The sequence below is a fragment of the Rhipicephalus sanguineus genome, chromosome 10, assembly GCF_013339695.2.
Source record: "Rhipicephalus sanguineus isolate Rsan-2018 chromosome 10, BIME_Rsan_1.4, whole genome shotgun sequence".
NCBI classification, from domain to species: Eukaryota; Metazoa; Arthropoda; class Arachnida; order Ixodida; family Ixodidae; genus Rhipicephalus; species Rhipicephalus sanguineus.
In genome coordinates, this window is record NC_051185.1 from 125,362,129 (window position 1) to 125,374,922 (window position 12,794).

The window sequence follows — 12,794 nt, forward strand, 5'->3', positions numbered from 1 at the left end:
CCCGTGCCCATCGCCTTCTCAACAGTTCGGTTCTCGGTGCATTCATCAACCGTGTCGTAATTAAAAGAATGACTATGCGCGTAAGATTGGCTGTTTGAAACTACCGTAGAATGTCTACTGCAAGTACAGTTGTGAAGTGTTCACTACGCCATAATTCTTCCTTTTGAGACTCAGCGAAGGGCCCACTACGCATGCGTAGGAACACGCGAGCCTGCGAAGCTGCTCACTTTGTTGATGCTTTTCCAGCCTTCTCTCTCTCTCTATCGTTAAAGCTCTCCCTTCCCCCAGTGTAGGGTAGCATACCGGTCCTTCAAATCCGGTGAACATCCCTGCATTTCCTTTCTCTCCTGTTCCTTCCTTGCAGCTGATGATGACTAATTATCTCTGAGTGCTTTGTAATGAGTGGGCGTTTAAAACACCCACTCGTTGCGCAATTCACATGTTTTGACGCCTGATGCGATTCTACGCTTCTCCAGCAGAACATTTCACGCGTTAAGGAGACCCCTTCGAATACATGACATTCATATAATGTTTTTGTCCGAAGCAGTTCCAGACAATAATTACAGGTAATATTTCCATGCAATAAAGAAAACAAAAGCAATAGCGTTGTTCTGTGGTAGAACAGGATTACGTGCACTTGGTTTGTTAAGGCGAATCAGCAGCGTTCGTTTTGGAATGCGTAAAAAACATTGTTGATGATATATAGTATGTATGTCCGACCAATATTAGAGTTTGGATGTGTGTTATTATGTGGGCGACCCTCTTATAAATTACGCCCTCTTCTAACTGTAGAACGTGAGGCATTACGAATATGTTTAGGTCTTCCTAAGTTTTTAGCTAACAATAGTCTTTACCATGAAACATACCTGCGGTCTCTGCAAACTAGGCTTCGTATTCTAACAGTCCAGACATTTCTAAACATCTATGCCTCCCAACACAGACGCTCGCAATATGTATTTCTTAGCGAGCCGTCCAGATTTTTTTATTCTGAGTGGTCTCGGTTACATCGTCCTCAAATAATTTTCGTACAACAGCTGTTGGAGCCGTTACAAGTAACAATGCGCGAAATAAGTTTCCCAAGTGTCATAAAACAATAATAGAATTTGATGATATATTTCCAAAAAATGCTAAACTACTGCTTATTAGATATTTAAACGGGTTGTTGAACGACCACCTTAAGAGTCTACGGATAAGTTCAATCATAGTTACAGATGCCTCCGTTACAGATGAGAAGGCAGGAGTGCGCATTTATTCAACAGCATTAAACTCGTCCTTTTCTCTTCGACTGTCGGATTTTACGCCAATATTCCAGGCAGAATTAATGGGAATTATTCTGGCATTACGCAAACTCCCAGCATCTATTTCTTCAGTGGTTATATTGACCGATTCCTTGTCAGCTTGCGCTGCTTTGACAGTACCAAAGTCATCGAGCTGCCTGACAGCATTATATACATATATGCCCATTCATATACGTATTGTCCGTTTGGTTTGGGCGCCAGGTCATACTGGAATAACTCTAAATGAAGCAGCGGACACATTAGCGGCGGCATCGATTCAGGGCCCGGTCCTGAAGGTTCTAAGACCCTCCTCCCAAAATACTATCGCACGATTTCGATATTTTTGTATTCGAGAGGAACACACAAGATCTTCTGTTCTAAACGCAGCAGACTTTCAGCACTTTAGGTTTCCATGGCATAGTTCGTGGTGTGGCACAAGACAATTAGAAGTTACGTTAACTAGATTGTGATGCAGAATTCCCTCTTTAAATTTTTACTTACGCAGGCCTGGTTTTGTTCCTTCCCCTCAATGTTGTTATTGTTCGCAAGCAGAAACCATAGAGCATTTTTTTTACAGAATGTCGCAGATATCAGCATCTTCTATGTCGTCCTTTGTGCGTGTTCGCTAGCAATATGGAAGCATACAATCATTACCTACTAGTCCAGCTTAATGCATTAATCAACATCTTAGGCAAAGATTTCTTGAACCTCCTTTCCGAAAACTTGGGCTTCAGCTTTCAGTAATGACATTACTCTCCCTGGGGGCGTCGGCACTGGGTCACTGCAACAGGGACATATGTGAGGCAGTAAGTATCTATATAAACGAATAAAACAGACTGCCATGCTAATATTTCTAGTACATACTTATTTTATTTATTTCATTTATTGTTAATTATTGATTTAATGCTTTTATTTATCTCACTCTTTCTCTTCCTTTTTTCAATCTCTTTAGCATTCAATTGAGAAACCGCAAACACAAATAATATTTTCGCATACCTAAAGTTATCTCTTTAGAATTATCCTTTTTTTTCACTCACACATCCTACTGCCGCACGATTCGTGGCCGATACCCCGTGGTGGGTTGTGCCATTCCTCTAGGAGCAATCAATCAGTCAATCAATCAATCAATCAATCAATCAATCAATCAATCAATCAATCAATCAATCAATCAATCAATCAATCAATCAATCAATCATTCAATCAATCATTCAATCAATCAAACCTCCTTGCCGCAGAGACAGCCTGAGTTTGATTCTCACCCGGACCCTAGTTTTCTAATTATTTATTTTATTTGCATCTTTCTCGATTTTTCGGTCATGGACAAGATGATTTTTCGCTCACAACCAACGACACCGATGCTGACACCGGTATTTCTGCGAAACAATTGCTCTATTTACCGGGAAGTTTCCTTTGCATCAGGCATTGAACAGCTACAAGATGACCTGAAGGAAGTTATGTCTTGGGGCTCCACTTGGAACATGACCCTCAATCTGTTCAAATGCTATCTGTTAAAAGATTCACGAACGGAAAACAGCCCCTGATGGCAAACTATGTCATGAACACAATACAGTTAACCCTTGTGAAATAATATAATAATAATAATAGTAATAATAATAATAATAATATTAATAATTATAATAATGATAAAAATCTGGAGTTTAACGTCCCAGAACCACAATATGATTATGAGAGAAGCCGTAGTGGAGGACTCCGGAAAATTCGACCACCTGGGTTCTTTAACGTGCGCCTAAATCTAAGTACACGGGCCTCAAACATTTTCGCCTCCATCGAAAATGCAGCCGCCGTGGCTGGGATTCGCCCCCGCGAATGAAAGATTATAAGTACCTAGGAGTTCTTTTTTCCAGCAACCTAACACGGAATGCGCACATGGATTACATTGTAGGTAAGGCTAACAATACATTACACTTTTTGAGACGTAACTTTAAGCAAGCCCCGGCCAGCCTGAAGGAAACCCTGCATATGTTGAATTTACATCCTTTTTCGGAGTACGCGGGTAGCACTTGGGACCCTTTTACTAAAGTAAACATTGATGCTCTAGAACGAGTACAGTTGAGAGCAGCCCCTTTCGTCACGGGTGATTTTGACTTTAAAACAAGGTCTTTAGAAGTCAGAAATACTTTAGGATGGCCTCTTCTTGAAGACAGGCGCAAATTTTTACATTTGTCTCTACTTCATAAAATATTTCGTGGTGTAACGGGCATTCACAAAGTGAACTACATAATGGAGCGTACGTATTATGTGCACACACTGATCATGCAATAAAAGCACGCCAGTTTGCTACCGGAACTAACCTCTTTAAATGTTAATTTTTTGCCGCGAATAATTCATCAATGGAACAAACTACCTCAAGAAATTGTCTTCATGTCCCGTGCAACAATTAAATTTGTGCTTCAAAGTTACACTTTAACGCAGCCTGGGCAAGCTTGAAAGTTATTGTTTATGCGTTCGTTTCTCCCTTCTAACAATCTTCGTGTGACTTGTAGGAGCTTGCTCCTCATGCTCGGGGCTTTTCCATCGCCGTAGTTGCCGCTAGTTCTCATTGCTCCCGCTAACTTGGCTCAGCGCACGCTCGCGCGAAAGAGAAGTCTTTTTTCTCTTGTTCTTCGAGCGCCTTGATGATGATATTAACGCAGGCAAATCCATATAACACAGCCCACTGTAGCATGCAGCGCTCGCTCCACTCCGGCGCGTGCTCTAGTTTGACAGCAGACCGCTAGAGGGCCACAACGGCGTGCTTCCTCTCTCTCTCGACAGTCAGTGCGACAGTCGTGAGTCAGTGCGCTTCGATACTAATAACATGAACGAAGAAGACAAAGCGGCGGAGCGGAGGGCTCGCAAGGCAGCAGCAGCGCGGACTCGCCGCCAAGACCCTGCGGTGGGAGCTCGCGGACCCCGTTATACAAGACCGCGAAGCCGAAGCAGCGCGGAAGCGGCGGCAAGAGAACCTCGAAGAGGTGGGGGCGCGGGATAGCGGGATAGCGACCGCGGGATAGCGGTCACGGGATAGCGGTCGCTATCTGAAGTTGGGGGCGCCAACGCGCTCTTCAAGCGCTATTTTCTCGACCGCACGTTCGGCCACAGCTGTAAGGTCTGCGACCGCTTATGGTTCGACACCAACCTGACCATAATCGCTACTATAACGTGTCACGTCTTTCTGTGATAGTAGATGAATTGCACAGGGCATTCACTGTTTACCCGATTTTCTACGAGCAACCTCCTCTAACATCATTCACTTCGTGGATATGGTGGGGATTTTTTTCTTTTTAACATGAAAGTGTTTTATGCTGGGGCCCATTAGGACTTTCATGACGTATTTCCGTCGCGGAAATACGTCAGCAAAATGAACGCCATGAGATTGCAAAAAAACTATAACAAAAAGTTCCCTTAAGAGGAGTCCAATTCACCACCTCTAGGTCCGCGACGATGACTCTTGAGCGTTTAGCCCTCTAAGCTAAGGTGGCTAGAATAAGGAGGTGTGAAAAGCGGCCGCTGAAACCGGTCCCCAAAGCGCGCCGATGCCGCTTGGGGCGCTGCACGCACAGGCGCGGGTACCCTCGCGCAGGCGACATACGAATGAGAGCGCGCCGCTCTCCGCAGAAATCTCTCTCGCGCTATGTGGCGGGCGCCTATTTTCGGTGAAAACCTTTTTGATTGAGCCAATGTAGGGAAGTACATGGCGCTTAAGCCAGATTATATCTTACGTGGCTTAAGCATCGCTATATTATCTCGCCTCTGGAAACAATTCTCGAGTAGGCATACGAGAGAGACCCGACGCCAACTTTTGTGGATTTCATAATATTGCGGTTACTCACGGCAGAACTGCAGGTGTGTTACGAGACGTTGCGATTACTGGGAGGCTTCATATTACTTTGAGCATGCTAAATTCTTTCAACCACGAGCAGAAACGTCGGTACAAGAGCCTCGTTTTGCTGCTCCGCCGCGAACGCATAACCTTGTGCGAGTCGCAGCTTAAATTCTCACTTGGCATTCAGTTATCGGTTCCCGAACGTAGAAGTTTTAACAGGCTACAGTTGCTCATTACCTTAGATGAGTCACGCAATAAGAGCGCTGAAACTTACGCATGCCGCGAAGCCTCTGACTTGAGAATTGTCCGCCTCAGCAGAAATTGAGCAGAGACTTTTTTTTACAAAAACATGACCTTATTTTCATGCATGCCAAAGTGTTCATGCTCTGCCACTAGATCACACATGGCTTAACTCTCCGCCCTTTCTTTTCGTCTTCTTTTTGGTTCATGCCTTTCAAAAAAAAGTGGACACGAGTGAGGCAATAAAATCGCACCACACTCTTGGTCAGAGAGCACCATGCTTTGAGCAGCCAATTTGTTGCGTCTCGCCCATCCCCTTCAGCATCTCTATGGCCGATTTGGCATGAAGACGTGCTGAGCTCAAGAAACGAGTGATTTTGTTCTCAAGGTTCAGGATGAGGGTATAGAGGGAATTCGACGGATACAAAAGTCCGCCGAGATACCACAGCTTGCTTGCCTGGGCTGGGAGATTTCCTGGCACATTTTATTTCGAAACAAGGCAGGCGTTCTTGCACACATCACAATTATTACAAAGTATACGCTTCCTCGCAACATAGCCTACGACATAATATACAAGGCGGGCGTCACTTCACTCAGCAGTGTACGATGCATGATCTATCGACCCTTCTAGTGCATCAGATGGAAGTCTTTCGTTGTCTTCTTCGCGATCTTCCGTCTCATGCAGCATTTCTTCTACAGACAAAAGAGACTGCACCACTCCGTCGGCCACGTTGCCGCCCTTGGGACTCTGCCAGGCCAGAACCTGAAGCATCTATAAATAAACAATGCATAATTTACTCACAACTGCAGTCAAATGTAGTGAGATATGTAACATGTTTATGCGACACAAAACATTAGGTGTGAAAACTGATATTAAAATACCTCATGATGACAACAAACTGTGCAGGGGTGGGGTGACCATTGCCACCGCCTGCTTGCCGCACAATTCCAAAAGAGCGCTCAAGGCAGTCTGGCTTAGGCGAGCAGTCAGCAGGTATTTGAAACGAACTTCCTCAGCCAGGTACTTCAGGAGGTGCTTCGTACTTCGCAAGGTCACACGCAATCCCACCGCGGTACTTTTGCTTAGAAAGCGAAGCCCTTCTGCATGAGCTTCCCACAAATCAAGGAACTTGAGTGGCTGGTCTATCACAGCTTCCTTTCAGCTATGAAGTCTGAAACGAAGTGTATGAAGCGTAAAAAAATTTATGTCTGCCCAAATTATTGACAGGGCAAATATTTCACTCTTACCGTAAAGCTTCTGCTGGGAACCTGGACGTCATAACCTGGATCAATTCCGCAATGAGACCAATAACCAGTCTTGTTGGCCCAACATTTGCGTATTGAGCCTCGCTTTGATCTTTGTAGAAATCCAAACATCGAGTCACTTGGGGACTGAAAACGTGAAATGTCAAGTCCGCTAGCATTTTCTCAAATCCATTTGGGAAGATATGCGATCGAGTCAGCTTTGGTGCCACTTTCAAGGTGATGGCACTGTTGTCAAGCTTCCACATGGTCGACACATGCTCCCAGTGAGCCTGTAAAATTTCCACATTGCTTCAGGAACTGTAAGCATTAAAATTAGCATTGAGCAATACGTATCACGTATAAAAATTCCACAGAAATATCAGAGCAAGCCTACCCGTTCATTGTGGGTGTTGAAGCCGTGCTTCATCAATGTGTTTCTCACACGTTTCATAAGGTGAAGGAAGTCGGAAATGAAGTACAAAAATCTGTGTTTGTCGCACGGATGAACAACTCTGCACTCAATGCCATAGAGGGTGGCGCGTATTCCAAGGATATTCCACATGGATCTGTTCCAGGGTGCACCATCACAGCAAATGTAATCCACGTAGAGGCCGGCTTGCTCGCATAGAATTGTTGCTTCTATCAAAATTTTTGTCAGCAGCCTGGCTTTCACGTTCCCCGAAAGGAATCAGGCGCAAAAGAGACGAACACAAGAAGTGACATGGATGAACGTTCCCGCTGGACGAAAATACACCTGAAGAGAAACAGAGCATTACAAGATGTTTTGACCAATCTGCCTCGGCAGTTCTAGACATTATTAACAATGATCAGGGTCCATTTCCCAACAAATGGCTGGAACATTACGACCAGCCCATGGTCAGCCTTTTTCTGTCTTTCAGTGGCATCGGTGAACTTGCCAAGGTCTACAAAACCTTCAATATATGTGGACGACTGCATCTCCAGATGCGTAGAGAGCTTCATTTCGTCCACTACTATGCCCCCATGCCTCTTTATCTCATCCATGTCTTTAACTTTGGCCTTCAGACAGCTCAGTAGTTTGGTATTAAACCTATAAGCACCAGTGAATCCCTGCGAAAAAAATAACATTAGGAACGATCTCTATTGCGCACCATATACAGTCACGTACCTTGATGTATTTTGGAGGCAAGCATGACTTGGCAGAACAAGAATTTTGTGAGCTCTGAGATGTTCATACAGTAGTGCACTTCTCATTCTGAGGATGATACACTCAAGGAGTCATTCTTTATTGTAGCGACATCTCCGCAGTGACCACCGTTTAGCAGCGTCAAAACAAGCCTGCACCGCGGCCTACTGCATTTTTGGAAGAAGTTTCAGCTGAAAGAAGAAGCTACTTGTAATGAATCTATTACAAGTAAATGGGAGAGTGTACCTTTACCTCAAACACAGATGCGCTGACTTGTGAAGTCTTTTTTCTCGCATCTTCTTCAGGGCATCCTGCAAGGTAAGCATCTTCATTTTCTTTTCCTTCAATGTACGAACTGCCCATTTGAGTCGTTGCGCAGCTGTTCTTGCAAGTGGTCGCTTAATGTTTTTTTTTAGGCGGAGCAGGCGAGCCTTCAGAAGGTGTCTGCATTTTCTGCAGGCAGTGCAACGTCCGGATGAGCCGTCTGTAAAGTGTACCATAATTGGTGAATACGTCTAGCCAAAGCAGGTGCATGTATCTTTACGGACTCAAATGAAATATTTTAGGCAAGGTTTGGGCAACAACGATATCTAATAATACCTTGTAGCGAGGGCGATGAAGACCCATTGCAAGAAAGGGAGAAGACGTGGTTTTGAGAAAGCTTCGTCGTGCTTTCCAAATTCAATGGTTGGAACTCTCTCATTTTCCCAATACCTACGCAGGGTGTCAAGGTGTCTGCGTGCATGAGCAGATCCTGTGCTTGGCTCTGTGTCTGACAGTCACTTTTTTTTGTATAGGAGCCCGTTCAGGAAGATGCTGCACTGTGCAGCTGCTCCTACGTCAATTGCAAACAACACTATCTTGTTGTGAACAACAGGAGGTGTTGCATCCCTATCCAATTTAGCGGTCTCGTAGGATAATGCGTTCGTCTGCTCGAACGTCTGCATCGACCACAGCTCGCTAGGACGGCGAAGCACAGCGCTTAATGAATGCAGCTGTTCGGTTAACATGATGCTCTGTCCTGAAGTGATCACGTCGTTTCTTCTGCGATGTCGTGGTTCACGCTAATTCTTTTATCTGGAACAGCGCTTTCGGCCATGCTTTTCCGTCTCTTTCTCTCTTTGGGCAGGGGTTTCGTCAAGTATTTGGGCAAATTAGGAAAAATCGTCGGCATGGCGTCATTTGTTGAGGTCGGTACAGCGCGTGGCACGTATACGTCTTCCCCGTTTATCTTATGTTTGAACGCCCGCACAATAAAGCTGTCAAAAAAAAACAGCGAATTGGTTATATTGCAATGCAGCATGCGACACGAGGGACGCAAGTAAGCAAAATTGGTCCTCTGTTCAAGAATGCGAATACCATGCCTTCAATGTTTTGCACATACATTGGGTCGCAGTGCTTCTTGCACACCGCGGAGTTCTCGTCAAGCTGCTTGTCCACTCTTGGAGTAGCGCGGGTCCATTTGTCGAACAGCTCCCTACACGTGGGAGGCCGAAAAAGGGAAACTTTCTCTGCTGACGATTTAAAATATCCAGTGTTGCACCCACGCACAAAGCACCAACGCTGGGTCTTTTTTGTCGTTGACATCTTCGGGCATTTGAGAGGGTCCTAGCGCAAGCACTGACTGATGGCATACATGCAACGCAGCGACTGCTTGCGAAGAAAATCCCAGTGCACCTGAAGCAAACCCAGCGAAGTGCGCCGCTCACTTCCCGCGCCCTAAAGTCACTGGAACGGCAAAAGTACCGCGACCGTCCTGCCCGCCGCCATATTTGGTCCAGCGCGGCCGACGCTGCGGAGGCGCGTGTTGATTTCACGCGGAGTAACGGATGTTTTACGCATTGCGTGCGCTTTTGCAGCCCGGAATGAAGCATACCATTGTTCTCTATCTGGTTAGGAAAGAAATAGCAGCCCTCTTCGCTTGCCTACACGCACACGCACGCGTACTAAGGTGATAAAGAAATGCGAACTGCGCGGCATTTACGCGCTCGGCTGTCGCCATTTATTAAATGCGAAGCCTTTCTTAGCGAACTTAGTTTAAACATAGTATCTATCTATCTATCTATCTATCTATCTATCTATCTATCTATCTATCTATCTATCTATCTATCTATCTATCTATCTATCTATCTATCTATCTATCTATCTATCTATCTATCTATCTATCTATCTATCTATCTATCTATCTATCTATCTATCTATCCACCCACGACTATGTGCTCTCCTGGCCGTTTCGTTAATGGGATGTATACCAAACTTCATATTTTTACGAAAAATAATAAACTCTCCAGCCACTTTGCTAAAGTTAAACTTTAGAAGCTATAAAACTGACCCGACGTTTCGGGACCGATTCGGTCCCTTCCTCAGGGGTGACTGTTCGGCCGGCTCCGAAGCCAGCGAGTTTCTTTGGTGGTGTCCCCCTCTCCATTGTCCTTCTTCCCGCCGTTCTTGTTGCCGCGGTGTTTCTTCCACTGGTTCCATAGAGCGTGCACGTGCACACTCGGCAAGGTTCCAGTTGAGCGGTTGACATTTCCCGGTGTTGTTTGGATATGCCAGGATTCCAAGAACTGCCTTTTTGTGTGGTTGCCTTCCGTGTCGATGACCCGGGCGTCGTCAAAATTGATGCGGTGGTCCATCTTTTCGCTGTGTTCAGCGAGGGCGTTTCGCGCAGCGTTGAAGCTACGCACGTCGTTTCGATGTTGCCGTATCCTTTCGGGGAAGTTTTTTGTTTCACCGATGTAAGTGGCGTCACAGTCCGTGCATGGAATCTCGTAGACCAACCCGGGCATCTTTTGGCAATCGGTCTTTTGGCCGTGGCAGGAGACGCCCGATTGTTGACACGGGCTTGTGCGCTACTTGGATGCCTTCTCTTCCCAGCACCCTGGACAGTTAGTTGCTCGCTGATTCCCGGAACGTATGGGACCGAGATGCGGTAGGAACGTTTGGGGGAAGCCTCATTATTAGTGTCACCCATTGCAGAAGAATGCGGACGGGGGACGCTTTCCCGGCGTCGCTGGCGCACTCGGCGAATAAAGCTCTTCGGGTATCCATTGTCCAGGAGGTCGGTGGTGATCGCTTTTTCTTCTTTTCTCCGTATTTCTTTGGAGCTGCAGACAGCCTCTGCGCGATTCAGGAGTGTGTTGACCACTGATGCTTTGTGGGCGGTCGGGTGGTTAGAGCTGAACTGCAGGTATCGTCTGGTGTGTGTAGGTTTTCGGTACACCGAGAAGCTCAAACGTCCTTTCAGCCCCGTTTTTTGCCGTTTCACTAGCACATCCAGAAAAGGAAGCACGTTGTTCTTTTCATGTTCCACGGTGAATGGAATCGCCGGTTCCACCGAATTCAGGTGTGCCAGGAAACCGTCGATGTTAGACTCCTTGATCACGCAAAAGACGTCATCCACATACCTCAAAAATATTTCTGGTGGTTCGGCGAACGTGTCCAAAACTCGTGTTTCGATGTGTTCCATCGTCAAGTTTGCCGCTGTGGCTAAAATGGCGGCTCCCATGGCGGTTCCCCTCGTTTGTTGGTAGAATTCACCTCGGACAGAAAAATATGTTGCGTTGAGGCAGAACTCCATCAGACGGCACAGTTCGTCCGTGCTGAGGTTCGTCCTTTCGCTGAGGTTCTCATCCCTCTCCAGGGCGGCTCGGGCAGCTGAGACCGCGAGGGGTACGGGCACGCTCGTGAACAGCGAAACTACATCGAAATACACGAGGCTTTCGTCACTGCCGATTGTCACCTCCGACATGCGCTGAACAAAATGGGTGGCGTTCTTTACATGTGTGTTAGTCTTCCCCACTAGTGGTGACAGGGTCCTGTGTAGATGTTCGGACAGCATGCGAAGTGCGGATGTTCTAAAGTCAACTATCGGACGTAGCGGTATCCCCGGTTTGTGGATCTTTGGAAGGCCGTAGAATCCCGGCGCAGAACCGTGTCTGCATATGAGGCGTAAGTACAGCGTTCTTGAACCACAGACCAAATCAAACAAACTGCGGAAACAACGGGTCTTGGCGCGGCGAGCAGTGGCTACAGACAACACTCTCGCGGCGTTGACCATCGGTGGTGAGCACAACACGCTGCTGTCAGAAATCAAACGATATGTGCGCGAGGATGTGGCTCGACAACGGTCGTGCCTGTCGTACTTACCAAAACTGATAGCGCAACATTTGACACAGAACAAGAGAGGGGGACGAAGACGAGCGCTCACTTCCAACAAGGTTTATTTCAAGAAGCGTACACATATATACTCTCGAAATGCGAAGAACAAACAACTCATCCAAGAAGCTCACAATATGCCATGCGCGAAAATCTTACATTCTCAGGAAAGACAATTCTTTTTGACAAAGCCCTGATCATCTATGCATTACCAACATGCCCAACTTCATACTCTTGTACTTACCAACGACGGGACACGCTACTGAGCGTGTCGCGCCCGCCATCCGACAGGTTATACAGGAGCAGGTCTCCGAGGCACTGCCGTGCGCCTCTCAGCCAACACCTGTCGCCGCGCCACTGAGTTATGCGGCCGTTGCTGCTACTCCACCGCGACCTCTACCTGTGTCGACTGCCCAACCTGTGCGAGCGCCAACGACGCCATTTCCTGGTACACCGCAGTGCTATAACGGAAACCCATGGCGCACACTTGACAATCGCCCAATCTGCTACGCATGTGGGTGCCCAGGCCATGTCGGGCGCTTCTGTCACCGGCGCTTCGCAGCGACCCCGGCTGTACCGAGATATTCCAACTACTCTTCCCGGGCCCCGTACGACGCGCAACGAGAGCTGCCCCCTCAACGTGACCTACTACCAGCTGAACGTGGCCCGCTACCAGCCGACCGAGAGAGCCAACCTGCTAACGAGTACCGATCATTCGCTCCCCGTCGCTCACCCTCACCACGGCGCCGTTCTCTGTCACCCCTGCGTCGCCGACCGAGCCCTCTGGAGACGGAAAACTGACTGCCACAGCTCCGGAGGCACGAGCTGCGTCGTCGTCACATTGTACAAGTCCTCGCCTGTCCCCCGCTAATGTTATGGAAGT

General features: G+C 47.0%; 1 protein-coding gene across 1 annotated transcript; it reads right to left on the bottom strand.

The window, feature by feature from the left end:
- Positions 1–5,481: 5,481 nt before the first annotated feature.
- On the bottom strand, positions 5,482–7,261 carry LOC119372429 (uncharacterized). The gene is made up of 3 exons (XM_049419959.1): positions 6,983–7,261; positions 6,592–6,878; positions 5,482–6,515 (listed from the first exon to the last, which is right to left on the bottom strand). The coding sequence occupies exons 1-3, from the start codon at positions 7,148–7,150 to the stop codon at positions 6,503–6,505; spliced, it is 468 nt and encodes a 155-aa protein (XP_049275916.1). The 5' UTR covers positions 7,151–7,261; the 3' UTR covers positions 5,482–6,502.
- Between the last annotated feature and the right edge of the window lie 5,533 nt (positions 7,262–12,794).